This window comes from Prunus avium, chromosome 6 (genome assembly GCF_965620075.1).
Source record: "Prunus avium chromosome 6, drPruAviu1.hap1.1, whole genome shotgun sequence".
Taxonomy (NCBI): domain Eukaryota; kingdom Viridiplantae; phylum Streptophyta; class Magnoliopsida; order Rosales; family Rosaceae; genus Prunus; species Prunus avium.
In genome coordinates this window covers 12,892,637-12,918,267 of record NC_142289.1, presented here as the reverse complement: position 1 = coordinate 12,918,267, position 25,631 = coordinate 12,892,637, and the positions used below count along the sequence as shown (strand labels likewise).

At 35.6% G+C, this 25,631-nt stretch overlaps 2 protein-coding genes across 3 annotated transcripts; one reads left to right on the top strand and one right to left on the bottom strand.

Moving 5' to 3' along the window:
- Positions 1-4,936: 4,936 nt before the first annotated feature.
- LOC110745314 (transcription factor MYB92-like) lies at positions 4,937-10,814 on the top strand. Of its 2 annotated transcripts, none has more exons than XM_088255687.1 (5): positions 4,937-5,136; positions 8,813-8,884; positions 9,039-9,400; positions 9,521-9,650; positions 9,910-10,814. In XM_088255687.1, the coding sequence occupies exons 3-5, from the start codon at positions 9,268-9,270 to the stop codon at positions 10,673-10,675; spliced, it is 1,029 nt and encodes a 342-aa protein (XP_088111813.1). In that variant the 5' UTR covers positions 4,937-5,136; positions 8,813-8,884; positions 9,039-9,267; the 3' UTR covers positions 10,676-10,814. The 2 variants fall into 2 exon arrangements, with proteins under 2 accessions (XP_088111813.1, XP_088111812.1); XM_088255686.1 differs by having other exon boundaries at positions 8,711-8,884.
- A 7,843-nt stretch (positions 10,815-18,657) lies between these two features.
- Positions 18,658-19,633, bottom strand: LOC148293691 (transcription factor bHLH14-like). Its single transcript, XM_088254565.1, has 2 exons — positions 19,608-19,633; positions 18,658-19,258 (listed from the first exon to the last, which is right to left on the bottom strand). Exons 1-2 carry the CDS (start codon positions 19,631-19,633, stop codon positions 18,658-18,660), a joined length of 627 nt encoding a protein of 208 aa, XP_088110691.1.
- Positions 19,634-25,631: the final 5,998 nt, after the last annotated feature.

Here is a 25,631-nt window from a genome sequence, read left to right as displayed (position 1 = left end):
ATTAAAGGTTTTTGACAACTGACAAACAGCTTAAAAGAAGAGAGAAAAGGGTTTTTACTTTTTCTCTGATTTTGAGAAAGCACTGAAACAAAGAAACCACTAGCGTTTGTCCATGTTGGTCAAATGGATTCTTAAGGCTTTCTTGTTTGTTTGTAAAAGGGTTTTGTTTTTTGGTAAAAGCGTTTGTCCATTTGTTGTATGTATTTAGTGTTCCTGGGCTGTGCTCTCCAATAGGAATACGACAAGTCTACCATTGGGCCTCTATGGCATATCCAACTCATAGGTTTGCATTGCAATTAGGGCTCTAAAGTACGTTTAGTTTGACTCTATTTATGACACCCATGAATTCTCCCTTGTTGATTTCAAGCCGTGCAAATACCAAATAGTTATAACTTGTACATTTAATTTTTTTATAATATAAAGTGATATTGTGGGAGGGGGAAAATCGAACCTAGGATTGTAGGACCACATGTGCATAGGTAAATGCTCTTAACCAACTGACCTCGGGTGTGTTTGCATGATTCTATAGTAATTGTTTAGAATCGGTTTTGAAAATGCTCGTATATATCGTTTCTTAAACTAGGGTGTGTGCTTGATGGATTTCATTGTTGAATATACCGTCTCTTGTTTTTCTCTTTTTATGCTCGGAAAACACAAGAATAAAAAAAATTCAAATGGTCGTGAGCCCAACATGAACTGAACCGTTCTTGGGCTGGTTCAGATCAAATGGTAATTTTTGTGCAACATCAAACTGAAGTGGACCGGTTATTTTTCACGATTTGGTTTTTGGTTTGAAGAGAACCGAACTGACCGAACTGAGCCGTGATCACCCCAAAACCCTCGTATGTATGTAAGTTAAGCAACATTAATGCACCTTGCAGCTTGTACCTAACACAAGCATCGGTTTCATGGTTTAGGGTTCAACTGTGGTGAACATTAGATTGTGAGTTGCTCTAAGGCGACGTGCATATGTGTTGGTCTTGTCCAATACTTAAAAAAAATTAAAAAATTAATAACAGGTCGACTTTTCTAAAATTCAACACTACGCAATTAAAACTCCTCAATTTAGAATTGAGTTTTTCCTTTTCCCGCCAAAGATTAGCAGTCGTAGCAATGATTGCAGTCCATGTATATGTTTTGAGCTAAAAGATACTATTCGTATATATTTTTCAGAGAGTCTCTGTCATTCCAGCAGCGATTTATAATTTCTCAGAGAGTGTCATTTTTAGGGTTTCCTGCATGCAGCTCCATGCAGTGTAAATCCTAATTCTTATTATACTCTTTGAAGAAGCCCTAAGAAACTCAAACCATGTAGTGCTACTAGTATAATATCATCATTAAAGTTCTTGAGCCTCCACCCCATATATAGATTATCATATATTATCATATATTATCAGGGTGCCTTACATGTTCTTATCTTTACGTTCGTTAATATAATTAGGCACTAATATTTGGATAATTTATAATTTCGATACTCTACAAGTAGTTGAATATTCTATAGATATATAGCATGAATTCAATTCATAACCTAACCCTAAAAAAAAAAAAAAAAAAAAAAAAAGATGGGTAAAAGCTGTTCAAGGGTCATCAAGAGTTCAAAGGTGCAAGGTTAAACTTGTGAGAATGTTTGGAAAGTTTGAAGACCTTGCAAGGGATTATAAGGTGTTGGGCTACTCCTCCCATTGCCTATTATTAGTTTTGGGGTGGAACCTCAACTTCTTTCAAAACTCATACATCTTTACCTGTATCATCTGTGTATATATGAAAAAATATCTTGGATTCATGTTCCCATATCGTCTGTGTAGAATTTTATTTTTCAATAAACGTTGTTGGGTTTGATCAAATAGTTGATGAACATGAATTTCATGCTCACCAAAAGCATATGTATATGTTTGTGTGTGTATTACTGTGAGTCGCTGACTTTTAATCCAAGAATATGTGAGATGAAAAAGGTTAATTTCATTAACCTCGATCGGAATAAGGAGATCATGTGACTATACTCATATAAATATATGTACATGGAAATGATTTATTGACGATATATAGTTTGATATGTTATGTTGTTTGACTAATAATCTAATTCGTACATTTAGACGTAATTTCACCTAGCTAATGGTCAATGATCATGATTGACCAAACATTTATGCAAAATTCCATATGGTTAATGGTTTAGATTGATATATGGTAGAGTAACGCACCATCTATATATCAAGTAAGATAAAATTATCCCACACACATGCACATTGTCAGTTGAGACCATTGAGTATGTGTAATCATGTCTGAATGTTTGTTTTTGATTGACATCGCGACAATATAATATGTAGAGTAACTTCATGACAATATAATATATAGATATTATATTCCACAATGTTAGGCATAATGGTTGAGAAAACTGGATGCCTTGACAGTATGAAAGTGAGGAGTGATCAAGAAGCATTCAGCAATGGTTTGATCGAGATTGTTTATAAATTTGAACGCAGAATTGGGGTCCTTGTCTGAGACTATCAGTTAGGAAGAAAACATATTCTATGTTGAGTCTCTTATTATAGTAATGCAAGCATCTTATATAAAAAAAGGTGATGACACACTGCCCTTGCTTGAGTCAAAACCAATAAGGGTTCAAAGGTTACACAAGAACACAATTATGAAAGAATGAAAAGCCTTGGTTTTGACACGTAATTTTGTCATTTAAACGGTAAAGATATGATGAAATTAATTAGCATAGATTTCGAGACCCCACATAAACTTTTGTGGTTTGTAATAGGGTTGTTGAGGTATAAATGGTTGAAAAGATGAGTGAAGTTGTTGTTCGATGAAGGCTCAATTGGTATTCACGTGTACTAGACGTAATGGAGGTTGTTCTTTTTCAGGAACCAATCTTGGTTGCTTCTCTGGTGCAGTCTCTATTTGTTAATTCAAGCACTTAACAAAACTTATTCTAACTGTCATTGTCAGTGTTAGAAAGACGAGAGATTGAAACCCCACAAGCTCAGGTGGCCAATCTCAGTTTGTTTGTTTGTTTTGAAAAAAAAGATTTCATATTACCAGGAAGGAGATCAACCACAACTAATACAATTAGATGACGATCTCGAAACCCCACTAATAATATAGCTCTAGCCTCTAGCTAATGGTTGATAAAACCATTGATGCTCATAAGCTAGGTTTTCCATAGCACTAACCCTCTAGCCAATACATCACAGAAATTAATAGCTGAGTTTTGAGTCATCTTGCAGTCGAGGTCTTTTCTGCGTTCTTCCTTTGTTCATGGCATTAAAAAAATCTAACGAATGGGGTTGGATGGAGTCTTTGTTGAATTCTTGAAGCATCAGTAATTCTAACTTGAGCAGTTTTCTTATTATTTCTTTTGGTCATAATATTAATTAAACGGACTGTCACTATATAAATTACATGATGTGTGTACTGGATATCTATTTGATAATCCTATTTTCTTCGATTAGAAACGAACTATATTACTCTATGTGAGCGAAAGGGAAAGGAAATGTCTAGACATCAATTATTTCAAGTAGGTCAATTCCTTTCCTTTCTGGATCTTTCGAAAAACCAAACGATCCATCGTCAATGATTCATGTCTTGCATGCGATTAAAACGACTATAAATTGCATGTAGAATATTAAAATGGTAGCGATTGATGCTTCTTATTATTTTCTGGTTTCTGCTTTGTGGTCCTGACTGTGGAGATGGAGTGGCAATGAAGAGAGAGACAGATGGGAAATGGCCATACGTGGCCTTAGAGAGAGAGAGAGAGAGAGAGAGGGCATAGAAAGTCCGAGTTTAGATGTATCGGGTAGAAACTTGAGAGAGCAAGCAATTCAGTTGTTTAGCTGACACTACAGCTATGATCTTTTCTAATGGACATTTGCTCCCTCTGGTCTGTTTAGGTGACATCACTAGACCTATATTAAATTATTTATTTAATCAACCCAGCTGCCTCGTTTCAAATTAGTTTCCTTTCTGATGTGAGATTTACAATGATATGTGATGGTCCACCCGACAAGGAACCTTAGTTGAATTCAACAAGCAATCTTTTTATTTTCTCTGTTAAAAAGAAAAAGTACATTTTTTTCATAGCTAGCTTTCGTGAAGATGGTGTTTCTGTTAATAGGGCTATTAATTTCTCTGTGTAATTAAATTCAGCTTCGAGAAACCCTTTTTGGAGTGAAACTTGTACCGACAGCAAAATGAGGTCAGAGAAGGGGGAAGAAAGACAAAGAAATTTTAATGGACTTGTCGTTTGACCTACGTACGTGGTCATGGTTATTCATAAATATAATGTCTACTGTGAGTTAGGTTTAACATAGCTCGATCGCTTCACTGATAAGAAACATGTTTAGTTTAATATTCTTTTGCCCTCGAGAAGCCTTTCAAATTAGTTATTGTGCCATCCTTAAATGCGTATGTATATATGTACATGCCTGGAATTTTTACATAGTATATGTACAAGCGATTGGAGGAAGGAGGTTTACACAAATATTTATTGGGTGTCTTGGGGTTTCAAACCTCTGCGTAGATTGATGGAGATGGAAAAACTCAACCCTAAGAAACAAGAACCTTAATTAACTGACCCATGAAGTTAATCTGTTGAGGAAGATTCATAAGGAAAATATCATTTCCATCTGGTACAAGGCTCTCATCAAACACTCTGAATTAGATAGAACCGATCAATTTTGAAACAATTGCAGAAATTAAAAGTTGCGGGCATCGTATTTGTTTGTATCAAGGGTTTTAATCTATTGGTAATTAATGATATTTATACATATATACTTCTTAATTCGTATATGTAGAAACACCAATACGAAGACATGCCTTCCTCGTGAGGTTCATCGATTTTAATAACTTAGGTCTTCACCTGTACTGATACTGATCTTTCTCATGCATGTTCCTTTCCCTCTTGGGTGAAAATTGCAATGAAATCTCTGTTTTTCCTAACAGGACAAAGGATAGAGGACGAGGAAGGCATTAACAAATGCCATTGACGCATTCTCATCGAGGTTAACTAAAGAAGGATGTCTTTAGGGTTTCAAAGTGGTGGAATTTAGGGCGCTTGCCGCACCAACTTCTTGGCTAACAAACTCACTGGTCAAATGGGGTCACATCCATCCATGTCCCTTTCTCTGTGTAAGTATTTTGAACAAACAAAGATATTTTTTAATCTATTTCTTTCTAATTTTGCTTTACATGAAGATCACCTTATGATTAATTTCGATCGTCAAAATCCACTGTGATTCAAGAATCAACATATAAAGCTTTTTCTGATATATCTTGTCGTGGGTTCGGGAGAATATGATTTGTGCTTACCTAATTAGTTTTTTTATGAAAAAAAAGTTTAGGGGAAGGGGAGGCTATCCAGGGAAGTTTCTCTAGGGTTGCTAAAAATAATGCACATTAATATGTAAATAACTCGGTATTGTCTCATCTGAAACTCTTTAGAAAACAGTGTTTCCTCCAACCCCAGCAAAATTAATAAGAACATGGGGTGGCTGCATTTCTACTTTACTTTTGCATCACTTGCTCCGTAGGTTCCCGAGAGCAGGGATCGAACCCCTGACCTCTCTTAAGGAATGAGAGTGCCGAATCACTCACACCAACCACCTTGGTTGGTTCCCCATTTCTTTCAATAAATATTAAACCTTTATTATTTTTTATCACAAAGGAAACCAAATACACGCTTTGCCCTCGTTTTGTGTCGAGCTGCAATTTCCATACAATACTAGAATAATTAACAGAAACTAGTTTTAAATTGTCACACTCATTGTGATAACAAAAATACTAAGATATAATACAGATATAAATTTTTTCAGGATCAGAATTTATATATGATGGAGAAAGATAAAGTTAAATTAATGCTTTTGATTAATATATATATATATATATAATCAGATGAAAAAAAAAGTCAGCCATTTCGATATTATTTAGTATGAACAGGTTTCTTTTATATAGATAAAGACGATAGATTGCATTTATAATTCAGACACTAAGTCAATATAAATATAGATAACCACACAATGTTATTACAAATATGGAAGCACAATAACTACAAAGAGTTAATCCACATACGGAGAACTCCACCGGCAACCTCAGGCGCACAAGTGTACCTCCACACATAGCCATAAAGGGTCAAATAAATTCCAATAAAAATGTCGCAAGCTTGTAAAAGTCAGGCATAGACCACAACGCACAGAACTACAACTGCAAACTAAAATCTTTAAACTCTCACAAGTGAAAAATTACAAGAAGAGACTACGAACACACAACAAACCCAAAAAGGGTTGATGCACTTGTTACAAACGAAAACTAAAACACACGAACTAAATCAAGAGCTGGAACTTGAGATCTACGAAATGACCCAGTAAAACCAACAAAGGCAGCCACGTTGTCCCCAAGAAAATCAAAAGCATGAACTCTATATTTGCAACAAACAAAAACAAAAAAAAACAAAAAAAAAAAAAGAGAGGAGAGGGAAAGTGAGGGGATGGGTGGGTAAGAAGGGAGGGGAGGGGAGGGGGAGGTGGGGTGGGAAGGAGATGACAGAACAAGAGAGGGAAAAGTTTGGGAGGGGAGGAGGATTTGCGTATCAAAGCAGAGAGGAGGGGAGGAAGAGAGGAGATGGGAGGAGAAGGAACAGTCACCTCCTCCCCTCTTAAGGTATGTGCTGCTAGAGAGGTTTTTTTTTTAGGAAATATTTTTGCTCACCACTTTAACCCAAGGTGTATGCTCACCACTTTACTTAATACTTGACACATGTCCATAGGCTTAACCATGATTAATTTTTTTACTTTGATTTATGTAATCATGATTATGCTTATGAACATTGTTAAGTGTTAAGAATGGTGGACCTTGGGTTAAAGTGGTAAGCAAAAATGCTTTTTTTTTTTTTTAAGAGGGCGCTAGGGTTTCCAATATGGATAGTTTAAAATAACAGTTAAAAATGGTGTGATGAAAAAATAAAATATGTATTAATAAAATTATATATATGAACCTTAACTTGTATCTATTTTAGGCATATTAATATCTCAAAATTAGGAAATAAACATTCATAATTAAGTTTCTTATCCGGTTTTAGAATTTTCTTTTTGTTACCACATGCATATGGCTCATTAGTTGGTCCAAAACTTTATGTCAGTGGGTCATACCATGAATTATGGTAGACAAGTACTTAGGATATGTTTGACAAAGTTTTTCAAATGAGTAAAAGCATTTTCAAAGCACTTGAGTATTTAATAAAGAATTTGTTATTATGCTTCTAATATAAGTATTTATGAGCAGAAGTGCTTCATAAATAAGTATTCCTAAATAGATTGAGTGAAACAAAATTATATTGTATATATGCATACCATGCACACATTTAAAAAAAAACTCCTCTGACTTTGATACGAGTTCAGACTTCTTGTATTAGCTTTTTTACATCAATAATAAAAAAAATAAAAAAAATTTCCCCTGACCTTATCCATCTCGAAAACGAAAATGAAAATGCATTTAATTAAACCGATTGAATTCTTTTATCATAGCATAAGTTGACATATATCCCATCTATATTTTTCTTTTATTTCTTGTTATCTTCCATCTTAACATTTTCAATTCAGTTTCTTTATTTTACATTATATCCTAACCTATCCCAATAATGAAGAATAATTCACCTAATAATGGTTCTGTAGAACTTCTTATTTAATCTATTCGCACAACTTGGCTGGATAGCTTGCAAGCTATCCATTGTCCGAGAAATAAAGTAAGATAAAAATGAATTAAAGACACCAAAAAACTTAGTAGCTAATCTGGGCCAACATGATCTAAGTGGGACTAAAGTAGTACTTAAACCCCTTTTTATAATTAGCTTTAGGTTTTTCTTGTTTTCCGGTGAGAAAGTGAGAAAGTGAGAAAGTGAGACAGTGAGAGACAGTGAGAGACAGAGAGAGAGAAAGGTGGTGAAGGCAAATGGAGAGGAGAGTGGTTATATATTTGAGTTGAGCTCATGCGTAAGCTGGCCAAATATTTCAGAAATGAGAGGGCCCCCATTAATTTAATTCTTTCATTTTTATACGTGAGTTTATAATTATTATGACAAGTTCCATTCCATGCAATGCAATCAATGACGAAATAAGGGCCTTCTTCTTCGTTGCGTGCATGGAATGAGTTCCTCCAACCACCGATGACGTGCCACCTGTTCCCTGTTGCTGACTTCTAGCTACTCAGCTTACTTATAATAATACATTAATTTCATAAATTTGCTCACCCCTTTCTTTTCTTTTCTTTTCCTTTTCTTTTCCTTTTCTTTTCTCCATTTCCAACACTTAGATCGGGTTCCTGATTTGATTGTTAAGAAGCAAAAATGGAAGAAATTGGATAGTCATATTAGGCTGACCAAATGCAAGAGAAAAAATTGTGTGGGGGAATTTGACAGGCTAAGTCGCATATACCGCCTAATTAAATTAAAACACGTGTTATATCTTTTAATAAGACGACATTTGCTATATATATGTGGCAAGAAAATAGTTTTTCTCCACATCTAGACATCAAACTGTGGATATTATTAGTGAAAGTAGTCGGAATTTAGTGATAGATGACTTGCTTCTTTTCGTATTTTTATGTTTCCGTATAGATTAAATACAAATATATAAAGTTGTTTTTTTGCTTGATGGGGTATGATATATATATATATATATGTCTTTTTTCCTTTTTCAAAATATAATTCAAGGAAGGGGAGAGCCGCCGCACTATACTTGGATCAAAATATATTCCAAGATGAATGGTGCTCAAGCTATAACCTGCTCATGTGACATTTTCCAATTTGTCGTAGCCCAAGACTATATCAAAGCAAGCTTTGGTGAATCAAGCACACTATGAATTATAAAATCCTCATCATTGACGAGTAAGGGTTTTTTTTTTATGGCAAATCCATCACCACTGTTTTAGTCGCCATATGTCTGCAGTGGGGCCGTATACCCCCCACGAAAAAATGAAAATAAATAATAAATAAATAAACCATGGTCCACTTATGATTAATCAAGACAATATCAAGACAGATTGTCAAGACCAAAATAATCTCGAGTGAGCCATGAAGCACAGAGAAGGGTAAATTTGTCATTTCAAGGAGAAAAAGGGTGTAGTTGTTTTGCTAGCAAATAGGAGACTAGCACGTCAGTCAGCCTCGATGTGATTGGAGGCGACAAGAAGATGGTGTATATAAATAGAGTGGTGTGTTATCTACGGTTGGATTGGAGGGAGGCAACCAAATCTTCTTAGGTAAAGAAAATGGGAAGGTCTCCTTGTTGTGATGAGAGTGGCCTCAAGAAAGGTCCCTGGACCCCTGAAGAAGATCAAAAGCTCATGAAATACATTCAGAAAAATGGCCATGGAAGCTGGAGAGCCCTTCCAAAACTTGCAGGTACTGATCCTCCTCATGTACACAACATAAAACTCTCTCTCTCTCTCTCTCTCTCTCTCTCTCTCTCTCTCTCTCTCTCTCTCAACTGCTTGGTGTTTTTTTTTCTTGAAATAATTTCAGGCTTAAACAGATGCGGCAAGAGTTGCAGGTTACGATGGACAAACTACCTTAGGCCAGATATAAAGAGAGGGAAGTTTTCTCAAGAAGAAGAACAAACAATTCTGAACCTCCATTCCATCCTCGGCAACAAGTAGGCTTCATATTTTTTTTTCTTCACAAGCTTAATTATTTTATATATTGTGGCATATATATTATTACTCAATAAGATCCTCTATAACATTGTATATGTTGAGACAGTATATATTGTTGGTCAATCAAGATCATTATTAGGTAGACTATTGTTCTAATATATGGTATCTAGCAAGAAAATATATCCATTTTTTTAATTAAAAAAAATACATGTGGCTTGATGTATAAACTTACCCTTCTTTGTTTTGGTTCTTGACAAGATGGTCAGCAATTGCAAGTCACCTACCCGGTCGGACGGATAATGAAATAAAAAATTTCTGGAACACCCATTTGAAGAAGAAGCTGATTCAGATGGGTTTTGATCCGATGACTCACCGGCCTCGGACCGATATCTTCTCTAGCTTGCCTCATCTTCTAGCTCTTGTCAATTTGAAGGAGCTCCTGGACCATGGAGGCCACCCATCTTGGGATGAACAAGCTGTGAGACTACAAGCAGAAGCAGCTCAAATGGCTAGGCTCCAATACCTACAATGTCTCCTCCAACCTCCTACTGCTAATAATTCCTTTGGAGCTGGTAGCCCAAGCAACCTAAATGATATCACTGACATGGAGACAATCAATCTTTTGAGCTCTCTCTGTTCATATCAGTTGGATCAAAACCCACCACAATATCCTGGAGCTAATTTCCAACCAGTCCAAGATCATAATTCCATCCCTTTCTCTCATTTGCCTGACTTGCAAACCTATCAAACACCTTCACTGAACAACAAGGACATGGTTAACCAAGCTGAAGATCAACTTGCTGTAGTTTTGAGCCAAGGGCAAAACTCTCCCAACAATCCGTGGAACATTCCTTCTTCTTCAAACACCACTCCATCTCCTACTTCCATGGCTCCTCCGGTGGCAGAGACTTCGATAAACAACACCATGGGAGATGCTTGCAGCACTTCAAGCTTTGGAGGAGTGGCTAATTCGGCTTGGTCTGAGCTTCTTCTTGAGGACTCTTTTTTCAATGAGATTGCTTAATTACTTTGGTAGATATGTGTGCTAAAGACTTCTAATTGCATGATCACTTACTATTTATGTGTACTTTCTGAGAATATATAATTATATATATATGTATACTCTTCGTTAATTATATGTATAATTAATTGTTCTTAGGTTTCATGCAAGAGGAATCTGTTTTACTAGCTGATTAATTAATATTTAATTACATGTTTTGCCAATTGGAGAAAAGAAACCGAACCAAACCAACATTCCTGCAGATTAATTAATATTATTATTACTATTATCATCATCATCATCATCATCGTCTTTATTATCACCTAATGCTTTGAAATCTCGTTACATGCATGATGCATATGCATGGCATATAATAATTTACAGGATACGCAGGCCCATATTAATTGATACGGTAAAGCATTTTATATAGGAACTTGATAAATATTTCAATTTGCTCCTTTGTGTTTATAATTTGAACAATATTAATCTGTATTTGATATCAACCTCTATCCATACCCTTTGTTTGTTTTTTTTTTGGGGGGGGCGCCAAAGTTAAAAAGGGTATCATAGAGAAAACTCACACACACGGGTATCATGAGAGCTTGAACCCAGAACCAGTTGGGTACACCAATTGTACTGCCACCAATTGAAGTCTTGTGAGTTTATTATAGTGTGACCCTACATATTTCAAAAAGATTCATTCTATTTAGAAACAACAAAACTTCTAATTTTATCCGGTAAAAGAAAAACAAAACACAACCACAAACAGTACCCATCCATGGTGTTGTGGAAACTGTCAGAAATACATTGTGTGGGTGCTCAAACGTGGGGCACTGCTCGGGTGGCATGTCCAACAAAATTAAACATGTTTATTTCTTTTCAAGATTACGAGAGGGCTTTTTAATTGTCCTTTTTTTTTTCCTTCATATTCATGCCCTTTTTTTGTAAAGGAAATGAGAGGCATTTCTTTTTGTTTGGTTTGGACTATGACAATATTAGCTATTGTAGAACCGGTGGCTAATGCTAATAAAAACCACAGTTTTACGGTGATCAAATCATATCGTCAAGGATAAGACACATATCATCACATTATAGTGGTAGTGTTGCCATTGTGTTTTTCCACTGCATTTTAAAAGACAAATGTCAGAAATGTGAAATTAAATACTTACAAACTATAGGAATGTGAGTTGTACTTTTCAAATGATTAATTAGGACCTAAAGTCTAACTTTATGTCACCCCAACCCGATATTGGACGTAAGTTCCATTTTTAACGAGTCTTGTCTCACATCCCATCGGTTAGAAAAAAGGAAAAAAAATAGCCAAACATTCCATGATTTCTCTCCCATGAATAGAAGATTACAAGGAAAAGGATGAGGACCGTGCAGAGAAACATACATTTCATAGCTTAATTCCATGCATTTGAAATGCAATTTGTTAACTTGTCCGAATACGTTAAGATAAAGCTACAGAGATTGACCTGGAATTTCGAACTGAGCAGCCGCCAACCACTCTTATATAAGGCTGGGAATCTGATCTAAGTTTCCTTCTTGTTTTCAACACAGAAGTTCTTTTTTAGGCAATTTCTCTTTTAATACAGAGAGGGAGAGAAGAGAAAGTTTGACCAAGATGTTAAGTCAAGGGAGTGACGACAATACAGGGAATCTCAATGATAAGAGAGGGACCCGAGTGGTTAGGACTTCCGGGGCACAAAAGAGTTTTCAGAATTATGATATTGGACAGACTGCTACCATAACTCCAAGGTTTCATTGGCTCACATACCCAGGACTCTATATATGTTTTGTCTTTTTCATAGGAATGGTGATTGGAGCTAGCTAAACCCTACTTATAAAAATTGATGAGTTAGATACTGGTCATCGGATTTTATTTATAAAATTTAATTTTTATTTATAAAAAAATAAAGCGATGGACTGCAATTAGTTTGAAGAGGTAAAACCGAATTTATTATTTTTCTTTTGATAGGGATGGTGATTGGAGCAAGCTAAAACCTTAGAGAATGCTAGTGTTAACAAGTTGTCACCCTTTCAAATTCCAATAGATTTAGGGGTGTGGAGACTTTTAAAATGGCACGATAACACAACTCAAAGGTAATAGTAGTGGCGGACTCGGGCTTGATGGGATGGGGACTAAATTTCTGAAGCCAAAATTTGACATTTTGTAGGGGCCGAGACTATCAATCAATAATATTCGATCAAATTGGTGTTATCAAGGGTCCGTTTCATATTAATTTACACCAAGTTAGTGGGTTAAGGTTGACCAGTATTTGATCCAGACTCGTACACAGTAGCACATTACTCAAGATTCAAGATGCCAAGTTTCATTTTGAAAGAGTGAAACATATGGTTTTCAGTTCACAATATATTTGGATCAATTGGAACAAACGCGATTAACTTGCACACAATTTCGAGGACAGTCTTCTAACAATTCGCCCGACATAGATTGAAATGTTTGCATTGATTACTTCTAGGAATTTTGTTAAGAACTCACCCTTAAAGTTAAGCTTGAAGTTGAATTCAATGAAAAGCTTAATATTATATATATATATATAGGTGTATACAGAAATTCTCCTATATATGCGGAAGTTCGGATGTTGTTACTGCATGCCATGTATTTTCTACTACCTTCTTTGCTTTCCTCCTCGTTTACAATGACGTCTGCACTATAATAACGTTTGGATGTCGGCGTAGGAAAAGAACTGTATATGTATATATGTATATATATATATATGTATATTTGCATAGAAAAGTCTCGAATGAATGCGCCAACATAAACAAATATGCGTATGGATCAAGTTAAGGTATTGCCTAAATAAAGGTTTCGCTTGAAAAAGTTGCATATGTAACTCCTTGTATCACCTAAAGCATATGACCATGGTCTTGGCGGCTATATAGGTTCCATCCGTATACATAAAGCTAGCCTCTCCCATCAGAGTTAGGTTTGAAAAGATTTTGTACTCGAATTAAATCTCATTAATTAATGCAAAATCCTGTATCTCTTTTCCTAAGTGAATACGTACGAGGAGTACACTTGGTAGATTATATATGACTCACCCTAGCTAGCCTTCTAGCTTCTGCCTTAGCCTTCAAGATATCTATATATTAATGTCAACATAATAACAACAGCAGTTAACGGTAATTATCATGGTAATCTTTTTAGGTGAGAATCATTAGAATTAATTAAATATATCCGTACAATGATCATTTTCTCATGAAAAAGAAGGCAATGTAGAACTATAGATTTCCTAGCTTTATTTTTTTTGGTCAAAATTATCGATTTCATTAATGGTGAAAAAAAAAACCCGCTTACATCACCGGCTAAAGTATTGGGCGCATTTGAGACAGGTTTTTTTTGTAAGAAGTCCTCTGCTTATAAGTGCTTTTTTAGAAACTCTTTTATTAGAAGCACGCGGAATTTTTAATACTTTTTTTTTTTGGATCGAATTTTTAATACCATTTAAGAAACAGTAAGAAACATGCCACAATGAAATTGAGCAAACATAAACATCAAGGTTACTTTTCTAACAAGGATTTGACTGTAATGTTAACAGTTAACTGATCTATTAACATCACTAATTAAATTGAGCTAATTTCTCCACCACTACAAGAATAATGGATGCCGTGTCGGCACAATCAACATCATATGGTCTAGTTGATCTGTTAGCTAAATTTTGAGCTGTTGTGGAAAAAAAAGGGTGGAAGCATTAAAGTCAACATTGTTTATGCTTGTCAAAAGCAACATCTCTAAAATGCTAATTAATTAATTAATTAATTAAATATAATATATGTCCGTAGGTTATACTTTAAAAACATGAAGCCAAAAAACTTACCACCTAATTCTTTTACTTGGATGATGACTAATTCATGTTTTCTTTTTCTTTGACACCAATCTTTTGTTTATCATTGCCTTTTTACAGCTCATATTCAAAATGTTTAAGGAGACATAATCCAAGTGTATATATATTAGTCTTCATTTTATTGGAGGAAATTATGAGTTCAAAGGACTTCTGATTCGATTTTATTTTGTACTTCGTAAGAAGGGCCCAATTCAGGCCTAAAGAAGCACAAGGCTTTGAAATAGAAAAATTATACCCAAGTAACGCGTAGGGTAGGCTTAGGGACAGATTTTTATTTATTTATTCTTTTATATAAGTGATATTTAGGGAGAGATGTTTCGATTTTTGAACATAGGATCTCGGATGTAGGATAACTACTCTTAATCACTTGAGTTACAAGCTCATTACGACTTAGAGACAAATATTAAGTAAGTAGTTCAATAGACAATGTGTATATTTATTTTACCCAATTAGGCCCAATTAAGATAGTAATTATGAGAAATGAATCGTTAGCATAACACTACCACACAAAGTGCTTTCTATTAGGCCCAATTAAGATTAGTCAAACTGCTATACAGAATGCACCAAAATGGAATAATAAAAAGAAGATTGTCCATTCTAAAAGAAAGCCCAAAAGTAAGCCCGAAGCCAATTTCTTGACTGAAGCGATATCAGAACAGAAACCTTCGCTCTGAAGCTCGACGACGCTATCTAATGGATCCCTCGCCCTCTGGCGTTTGTCATCTTCTTCTTCACCCTCACTGAATCTCAAATCACACATCTCCAATCTCACTGAATCTCAAATCGCACATCTCCAATCTTGATTCGCAAACCTTCATTCGCACATATCCAACCTGGATTCGCAAATCGCAACCTATCCCAAATCAAAAGTGCTAATCTAATACAAACTAGATTATTATAAATAAATAAAAACATCATATATATATCTATATATATAAAGCAAAAGGCAGGAAATGGTGAAACATTCAAAATACCAGAAAATGCCCTTTGTTAATGCAGACATTAAGAATTGAAATTATTAATTAAATGAGGATAATATGGTAAATTCACACTTTTTCGTATTAAAAAAATAAAAATAAAAATAAAAATCAAATAATGGATGCTATTTTTATGGAACACAACTACCCATTATTTTTTTAAATTCTAAAATAAATTAAAATTCTTTTTTTAAAAAGCCTCTCGCAAGCGCGGAAGCACGTGCGGAGAGGCTAGTATATATAAAGCAAAATGCAGAAAATGGTGAAACATTCAAAATACCAGAAAATGCCCTTGGATAATGCAAACATTAAGAATTGAAATTATTAATTAAATGAGGATATTATGGTAAATTCCCACTTTTTCATATTAAAAAATTTTAAAATTAAAAGAAAAATAAGATAATAGATCCTCTTTTTATGGAACACAACTACCCATTATCTTTTTTAATTCTAAAATAATTTTTTTTTTTTAAAAAAAAGCCTCTTGCAGGCGCGAAAGCGCATGCGAAGAGATGTCGGATTACGCACACATTGGGTTGTATTGAATGTTTCACTATGATAATCGGCTTACAAGTTAGAGCACTTCTACACATGGTACCATGTCAAAGGGCAAGGAAGGGTAGACAGTATTCACATGAATAGTGACTCCCCTATCCTTTTTTATTATGCTTTTTCACATATTGCCATGGCAAGTAAAGGCAAGCATTATTCACATGAGATATGAGGAGAGGAATTTGTATAGAGTTTTGGTGTGGGAAGTGAAAAATATGGCTAGGTATTTATATAAAAAAATTCTGAATTTTTTGATATTTTTTTCATTTTTTGTTTTTTTTGGTATTTAAATTGGTCGTTAATGTCACACTGACGTCAGCAAACTCATACAACAACTAAAGCAATTCTTGCCTTTGGGCTGACCTGGATAAGTGGGGCCCATTTTTGTCTGAACTGCCATTCATTGCTGCGGGGGGGTGGCGCTTGTTCCAAGCTTGGGCTCCCTTTTGCTTTGGCAATTGAGCACCGGTGAAAGTGCTTTTACAAGAGGCATGAGAGCCTTTGAGAGAAAGTGAAAATACACCATCATGTCCCTTTTATAATTAGGATGAGTTCCTTTAAATAGGCAAAGATTGTGATGGCTCCTCCGTCTCTCATGGTGGTTCAACTTTTTGTCTTTCTTTCTTCTACCCCCCTCCCCCCTCCTTTCTCTCTCGTCTCGTCTCCTCCTGTATCTCTCCACCTATTCCTCATTTCTCACCATCCCTACACTCCCCTAATTGCTTAGTTCTCCATTGGAACTGCTTTGCTTGTCCCCCATCACATCATAGTTGAGCTACACTCTCCTACCCTTTTTTATTTTGCTTTTCCACCCATTGTAATGGCAAGTAAAGGCAAGCACTATTCACATGAGATATAAGGAGAATAATTTGAATGGAATTTTGGTGTGGGAAGTGAAGAACATGGCTAGGTATTTATAGAAAAGAAAAGAAAAATCTGAATTTTCCTCTTTTTTTGTTTTGGTATTTAAATTGGTTTGTTGACATCAACATGAGATCAGCAAACCCAGGCAATAGCTCAGGCAATTCTTGCCTTTGGGCTGGCCTAAGTAAATGGGCCCCATTTTTGTCCAGACTGCCTTACATTACTGGGGGGTTTGTTCCAAGCATGGACTCCCTTTTGCTCTAGCAAATGAGCATCGGTGGAAGTGCTCTTACAAGAGGCATGAGAGCCTTTGAGAGAAAGTGAAAGTACATCATCATGTCCCGTTTACAATGAGGGTGAGTTCCTTTAAATAGGCAAAGATTGTGATGGCTCCTCTATCACTCATGGTGGTCACTAGCGGACTTAGGAATTTTTTAGTAGAGGTGCAATTTTTAAAGGCTAAAAGTTCAAAAAAAGAAAAAAAAAAAAAAAGAGATAGACAACTAAATATCCTTATAATTTAAACAATACTAATGTTATTCATAATTAATTGAAAAAAAAAAATAACATTACAATTAACCTACAATTGTTGCTGACAAGATTTCATATCATGAAAACGTGGCATTATATTTGCATCCCTATTAAAGCCCAATTAAATAAAGAGAACTCTCAATCCCATTTAAATAAGAAATTATGGAGGCCCTATTAAAAGCCTACGAAATGGCAACCGGTTTGCTGTTTTTTAATTTTAATTTTATTTTAAAATATGGTCCAAAACGACATTGTTTTGGCCAAGGTTTTTTTTTAATATAAAAAAAAAAGAAGAGCGTGCAACACACAACATCGCCTAGAAACAAAAACTTCATTTAGGTATTTCTTTGAACACCTACGCTGCAACTACAAAGCTGAGCAACGGTGCAATATGCAGCACTTCTTGTGGATTTTCAGGCGAGGAGAGATGCAGCTACATCTCCTTACACCTTAATAGGTCTACCATTGATAGTTGTTCAACTTTTTGTCTTTCTTTCTTCTGGTCCCCGACCTCCTTTGTCTCTTATCTTGTCTCTTCCATGTATCTCTCTCCCATTCCTCATTTCTCACCATCCCTATAGTCCCCTAGTTGCTTAGTTCTCCACTGGAACCTGCTTTGCTTGTCCCCCATCAAATCATGGTTGAGCTGCAAGGTTTTGGGAGTTATTGGATCCATCGTTTGACCAAATGAGTACCTTGCGAGTTCATCTCCATCCTTGCATGTTGGTCTCTCGAAGTCTCTTTCTAGACCTCTGTTTTGGTGGTTGTCATGGTGGCATCTAAATAGTTGGTGGTCCTAGGCTTTCTTTATATATTGGGTCAATTTGTTTTGTTCGGTTACATATTTATTATTATTGGGGCAGACCTAGTGAGCTTTTATATGCATTTGTGTTTGTGCCTTTTGTAATGGGCATGCGTGGAATCATTGAATAGAATGCCCCCAAAATGCAATAAAGGATTGGGTTTTGGGTAAATGGTTGAAAACCTCTTTGGACTATTTGGCTTGTCGAAATGTCCACTCTGAATTTTTTTTTCAGCCAATTTAGCCTTCGTATTAAATTTAATCGCCAATTTCACCCCCGCCGTTAGGTTTTCCCAATTCCATCCAAATGGCCGTCCAAAAAAGAATAAAATAATCTTTTTAAAACACAAGTTGAATAAAATATTAATAAAAATAAAAAAACCAACAAAAACTTTTCTTTTTCTCTCTCTAGAACCTCTGTTTCCCTTCTTCCCGATCAAACCCAATCCCCTCCAATTCGTCCACCTTCGTCTTCAGCTCGTTGATATAAGAAACGACGTCGGATAGCAGCGACGCCTTGTCCATTCTCGACACGTTGGGGACCATCGCCCGCAGCGCGTAGAACCGTTGGGGACCACTGTCGGAGTCCGAGTAGTCTGGCTTCGGGTTCGGGTTTGGATCCAGGTACAGACCCGTTCCCGGGTTTCCACCCTTCCTCTTCATCATCGTCAAGTCCAGCGCCACTTCCTTCTTGTCGTCCTCCTTTTCTTCTACGCCGGCGATGATTCCGATATCGGCGAAAGAGAAGTTTCGGTTTATGAAGTCGATGGGGGATCTGGTTTCCGAGTCTGCTACCGAGCAGATGAAGTCCGACCCGAATAACGACTTGGCCTGCTGGACCAGGCTCCAGTTTTCTCTGATCGAATCTGAAGAACCGATTTCGAGAACGCCAGTGGGGGTTGGGATGCAGACCAGGGTTTGAAAGCCATGCATTTGGGCCTCTTTGGCTTTGTCGCAGTTGTAGAATTGGAGCTCATGGGTGCCAGTGAGCCACACCACAAAGCCGGAGCTGAAGGGCCCTCAAGTGAAAGGCCGAAAGGAGCTTGCAGTCTCCACAGTCTCCAATGAAGAGCCACAGCTGAAGGGCCCTCTGTACAATGAAATTGCCAGTATAGTTGGGCGGCTATACCTTTTAAATATATTATATTACATTTTCCTTATTTTCTTAATGCATTACCTTGTAAAATGTCAAATTTACCCTTATATTTGACAGGCATTTGGATGGAATTGGGGAAAACCTAATGGCAGGGGTGAAATTGGCGATTAAATTTAATACGAAGGCTAAATTGGCTGAAAAAAAATTTCAGGGTGGACATTTCGACAAGCCAAATAGTCCAGGGGGGTTTCCCACCATTTACCCTAAAGGATTTGATGCCAATGCCATGAATAAAAGTAGCATCAACATCTGAAAAAGTTTTCTTGTTGTATCACATTTCCCCATAATACAAACCTTCTAGATACAAAATAAATGCTCAAACCACTAAATCCAGCTTAGAAACTTGTACGATTTTAGTTAGGTGGCGTTTGGGAGTGTGGTGTTTAAAAAAAAAGCAGCTTAAAATAAAATTTGTCCAACTAAAAGTGTTTGGTAAACCCCAAAAACCTAGCTTATTTTAAAAACACTCCTAAAAAAAAGCAATTTCTCAAAGCAGGCAGCAGGCAGCTTTCAAAAGCTGATTAAAAAAAGAGCCGATTATTTGATTAATGAAAGTTTCATTATTCCTATAATGCCCCTAAATATTTTACGAAAGGACAACGTTTGACCCTCTCACAAAATAGATCTCACGACCTTCACTCTCTCTTAGACCGTCACTCTCAAAGACTGCTCTTCTCACTTTTCTTCATCTTCCTCCCCTTGCATCTCAAAATTCCAGTCTCAATCAAGGAAGTTAATTGCTAACAACAATCAGCTACTCATCAGTGAGTTCATCTTTTCATTACATTTATGATTTTTGGGTTTATATATGTTATGAAATTAGGTTTTTTTTGGTTTCTATGAGATTGGGGGCTTTGTGTTCTTGGGGCTTTAGGGGGAAGACATGGAGAGAGAGAGACAGAGAGATAGAGAGAGATTTTTACTCCTAGTTTTGTACTGGGTTTGTCTCTCCTTGCTTTTTGGCAAGGTATTGTTTTCTCCCTAGCTTGGTCTGGGGTTTTCAATTGGCCTTTGGGTCAGATACTTCTGTCTCTGTTTCTCTTTCTCTGAAACATGTCTGTCCTAGATGCTTTTTTTCTCTAGATTACCCAACCATCATTGTTCATAGCTCATTGTATAGTTTGGTACAGTTCCAAAATCTCAAGAACAAAACCCGCTAGGCCAATCTGGTTCTTTATATACATACCAAGGATTGAAATATCGGCCGATACACCGATATATCGATATTTTCAGCTGTCGACATCGATACTGGGGGGTAAGGCTATATCTTCCCCGATATCGACGATATATCCCCGATAAGTGCGATATCCCCGATATTTTGCCAATATCCTCGATATTTCCCGATACCCATAATATAACCCAAAAAAAATTCAGAAGTTTTGAAGGCAATTGAAACAAATTGGAACTGAAAAATAGCTAATTCTTGCCTAGAACCCTATAATTTATTAATATGAAGAATCTATGCACAGTCCACTGCCCACATACCTCCAATCCATCTAAAGAGGACATGGCGATCAGTTTTGGATATATGAGCGTAGGAACTAAACCTAGTACTAACTCAAATGAATCTTATGATGGCTATGGATATGTCATATCTGATTATAGTGGAACTAGTTATGAAGCTCAAGATGATGAAACAGATTATGGACCTACTAGTTTGGTTAATCCTAACTATCCCATATATGGGAGGACATTAGGGAGCTCAAGAGAGACATATGTGCCCCATGTTCAAACATGGCTTACAAAGTTGTTCCTCATTGTTTCAACCTCATATGAGCTCTTCATTTATGTAGATGGATACTTATCTAAATTGTAATCCAATGTTTAAACAAACTATGGATTTATGCATGATTTATTCATTCTAATCAACATTTTATTTTCAAACTTTTCATTAACGTGCATTACATACCACTTATATTTCATCATATGTATATCTTATTATTAGTAAATTTTGAGTTCTATTTGTTCAATACATTCATTGATAATGTAAATAACATCTATGAAAATTTTACACCAAAATTATGTGTTTCAATGCCTATATCTATCATTTTTGTTGATTTTTTACCGATACCTAAAACGATAACGATATATCCCCCGAAATATCCGTAAATTGGAGGCCCGATATTATCTGCACGGCCGATATTTTAATCCTTGATACATATATATATATATATATATATCTGATACCAGAAGGGGACTAGAACCTATAACCTAGAAGAACTAGATTAAAAAGGATTTTTAACTAGTTATAGTGGGAACTTGACTTTAAGAGTTGGTTTGTGTATTTAATAATTTGAAGACTTTGAAAACATGGAAGAAGAAATGGAATTGTTAGCTACGGAAGAGAATGGAGAGTATGACTAAATAGTTGACTTGGAAGATGACTTGAGTAATTAAAAAATAAAAAATAGAGAAGTAATGAATAAAATAAATTAATGAATAAAATAAATTAATGAATAAAATAAATTAATGAATAAATGCAAATTGAAATTAATAAATTAATCATAAACTTAAAAGAAAATTAACATAGGTGAATAAATTATACAAATAAAAAATTATGAGAGCACTAAGTTTAATTAAATAAAGAATATAAATTAATGAAAATAATTGGACTAACATAAATTAGAATTTGAAGGACTATAAAATAAACACAGAAAATAATATTAATTGGAAATATTATTAACTGTGGAAGCTTTGAAAACAAAGTAAGGACTTACAGAAATCTTAGTTCAGTGAAAGCAAGCAATGCCACGCAGGACACTCACACTCCACTCTCACTTACAACTATTGTAGTTGCCTCAGGTCTACAAACTCTGAGAGAACTTTGAAAACTGAAAGAAACTTACAATGCTTACTAAACAAAGCTTGGAGATACAACTGACGGAAGGCTTCTATTTAAAGTCTTGGCATACAAAAGAGGACAAAATAACTTTTGGATTAACTTCTACTTTGACTGAAGTGAAAAAACATTTAACTTTGAACTTTGTCAGGGCATCTTTGCTTTCGGCAACTTTGAATTGAAGGGCATGGGCATCTTGAAAAACCTTTAACTTGTCAGGGCATCTTTGAATTGAAGGGCACATCTTTGAATTGAAAGGCATGGGCATCTTTGCTTTAACTCTGGAGGAACAGAAAGGCATTTGCTTTCACATGGGTGAAAGGACTTTAACTCTGCTAATTTAACTTTGGCATAGGCATCTTTGACTTGGAGGGCTTCAATCTTCAGAGAGATCATAAGGATCTTGACTATCAGGCACATAATCGGACCATCTAGGCTTAGGCTTTTGACTAAATTGTTGACTGGGCATCTGGCTTGAAGAAGATTCAGACTTTGGACTGGCATCGTCTTCATCTTCATCCTTCATTTGAGAAACTTGAGCAAGGAGTTGCTCTGCTAATTCTGTTAATTCTTTCTTAGATTTCCCTTTGAGGGAGGTATTTGAACTGCTTGGAGAGTCTTCTTTGGCTTGAGTGACTGGCATCTGGATAGGTGGATAACTTGCATGGACTTCATTAATAATTTTATTTAAAATGACTTTGTCCCACCATTTGACTACACAATGGCGGATTAAATGCTTAGAATCCCAATTGGCTTGATAACTCCATTTTAGAATCCATGGAATCTTGTATTTGGCAAAGAAATGAAGAAGCATGGGAAATAATTTTTCTTGCTTAGTTAATTGGTGCTTTTGACTAAAATAATTAAATGTGGGTCGACGGCCTTCTGGAATGATTTCCCAACAGGGTCCATTGATGTTCCACCATTGGAGAAACCAGCAAGGGAAATAGGGCTTGAACTTGGCATCAAAATTCATAAACCATGAATGACTGAAATCTTCGTGCTGATGAAATAAAACTGTATAAAAGGCATCAATGTAATCTCCGTAATTATAAGTAAGGCCTGATTGAAGTGGCAACTGGTCATAGACATTTTTGCTCCAATGTTCTGGCTTAATGATTTGACGTATGTAAAGGGAATGAAAAATTGTGGCATCTGTTTGCTTATCTTTGATGGGCTTAATATCTGCTGACTGAGTTTCATAAAGTATATCCCTATAAAATCTTAAAGTCTTTGAAGGATGACTTTGAAAATAATGAAGATTAGGAGGGAAAAACTTCTTGGCTATTTTGATTGGGTCATTCAAATTTTCTAAATAAGGTTCAATAGAAAAAAGATTAGTATTACTTCTAGGAAAATATTTGGACCTTTGAACTGGGCTTTGAGGACTTTGGCTCTGGGAAGGCATAGGAGGATGAACAATAAAAGGATCGTACTGGGAAACTAAGATAGACTGATAATTAGGGCGAAGAGAAGGTTGGCTTAAAGGATTAAATCTATTATTAACTGGAATGGGCATATAACCTGGAAAAGGCACAAGTTGGGCATTGGCTTCTTGTTTGACTGGCGTAGGCATCAAGGTAGCTGGAAGGACTCTGGGTTGACTCTAGCCTGGGCTTGGTTGGCTTGTCTGACTATACTGCATTATTCCTTTATTTTTCTTTTCTTTTTCTTTGCTTGACATGGCTCTGCTTGTTTGTCCTGTAGAAATTCTCTTGTAAGAAAATCTGGAATACTGTTTTCACTACCTCTCAAATATTCTAACTCAAAATAAAAAAACACTCAGAATTGCTTGCTATCTTGCAAAAATTTGTTTACTAGCTATATTTTTAACATCTTTTTCTAAAACATGTTTTGCAGACTTACAATCAACACGAACTAAAAACTTTTGGTTTAATAAATCATCTTGAAATTTGCTTATGCATAAAACAATAGATAAAATTTCTTTTTTAATAGTACTATAATTATTCTGAGCTTGATTCCAGACACCGGAATGAAAACGGACAATTTGCTCAGGGGAATTAGGATTAATTCTTTGCTTAAGAATACCACCATAACCTATATCAGAGACATCTGTTTCAACAATTTTAAAAGAATTGACTCAAGGGATACCTAAACATGGAAGAGACTTGACATGAAGCTTAATTTGCTTAACTATTTCTGTATGACTTGGAGTCCAGGCAGGAGGATTGCTCTGGAGACGATCAAATAGAGGCTTGCATAATTTTCTCAAATTTTGATAAAAATCATAAATATAATTTAAAGAACCTAGAAACCTTTGAAGCTGACTCTTTTCTAGAATTTGATCTGGAAACTTATCAGCAAACTGGATGACTCGATTGATTGGGCTTATTTGGCTTTGGCTTATGTTGAAACCTAGAAACCTGACATTGACTTGGAATAACTTGATCTTTTTGGCTGAAATGACTAAACCATTAGATTTAACTATCTGAAAAAACTTATGCAAATGCTTCCAATGCTGCTCTATTGACTCAGAGAAAATAAGAACATCATCTATATATACTATGGAGAAATGACTGTAGGCATTAAAGATTTCATTCATAATATTCTGGAATTCACTAGGGGCATTTTTTAATCCAAAAGGCATAACATTCCATTCATAATGACCAAAAGGGGTAACAAATGCAGTCTTATACCTATCTGATTCTTTAATCTGAATTTGCCAAAAACCACTTTTCATATCAAATTTACTAAAGATAACGGCCTTCTCTAACCTGTTAACTAAATCTCTTTTATTAGGGATTGGATACCTAATCCATTCTAAGACTGAATTAAGGGGCTTATAATTGATAACTAGGCGTGGGGCTCCTCGTTCTAATTCGGCATTTTTCTGAACATAAAAGCTGGACAAGACCAGGGAGACTTACTTTTTCTAACTATTCCTTTGTTAATTAAATCCGTGACCTCGGCTTTGCATAATTCCATTAATTCTTGGCTCATTTGAATTGGACGGGCTTTGGTTGGAATATTCTTTTCACTAAATGACTTGTCATAAGGTAAAGTAACTACATGTTGCTTTCGGTTGCAAAAGGCATTGGGTAAATCAGAACAAACTTCATTTTTTAACTTTTCTTCAAATTTACTAATTTGTAACTGTAGTGACCTGTCGGCTAACTGTTGTTCTACCCTTTTAAATTTAATTTCTTCTTTTAAAAAGTTAACTTGGCTTGTTTTACTTTGAATTAATTTAACTGACTTAGAAATAACTGACTTTTGTAAAGACTTAAGACTATGTAATTTAGGCTTAGTTAAAAACTCAAATTTAACCTTTTCACCTAATTGGCTTGATGTGACTCCATCATATTCTACTTGAAAGGGGTAAAGTAAAGAAATGAAAGGTAGACCTAAAATTACTTCATCTGTGAT

Excerpts from the sequence above, each read along its gene's own strand:
- LOC110745314 (XM_088255687.1), top strand. The coding sequence starts at position 9,268 with ATGGGAAGGTCTCCTTGTTGTGATGAGAGTGGCCTCAAGAAAGGTCCC. Across the intron at positions 9,401-9,520 it reads AGCCCTTCCAAAACTTGCAG|GCTTAAACAGATGCGGCAAG; the intron begins GTACTGATCCTC and ends AAATAATTTCAG. Across the intron at positions 9,651-9,909 it reads CATTCCATCCTCGGCAACAA|ATGGTCAGCAATTGCAAGTC; the intron begins GTAGGCTTCATA and ends GTTCTTGACAAG.
- LOC148293691 (XM_088254565.1), bottom strand. The coding sequence starts at position 19,633 with ATGGCATTGGCATCAAATCCTTTAGG. Across the intron at positions 19,259-19,607 it reads TTGGCATCAAATCCTTTAGG|CTCCGGCTTTGTGGTGTGGC; the intron begins GTAAATGGTGGG and ends AGGGCCCTTCAG.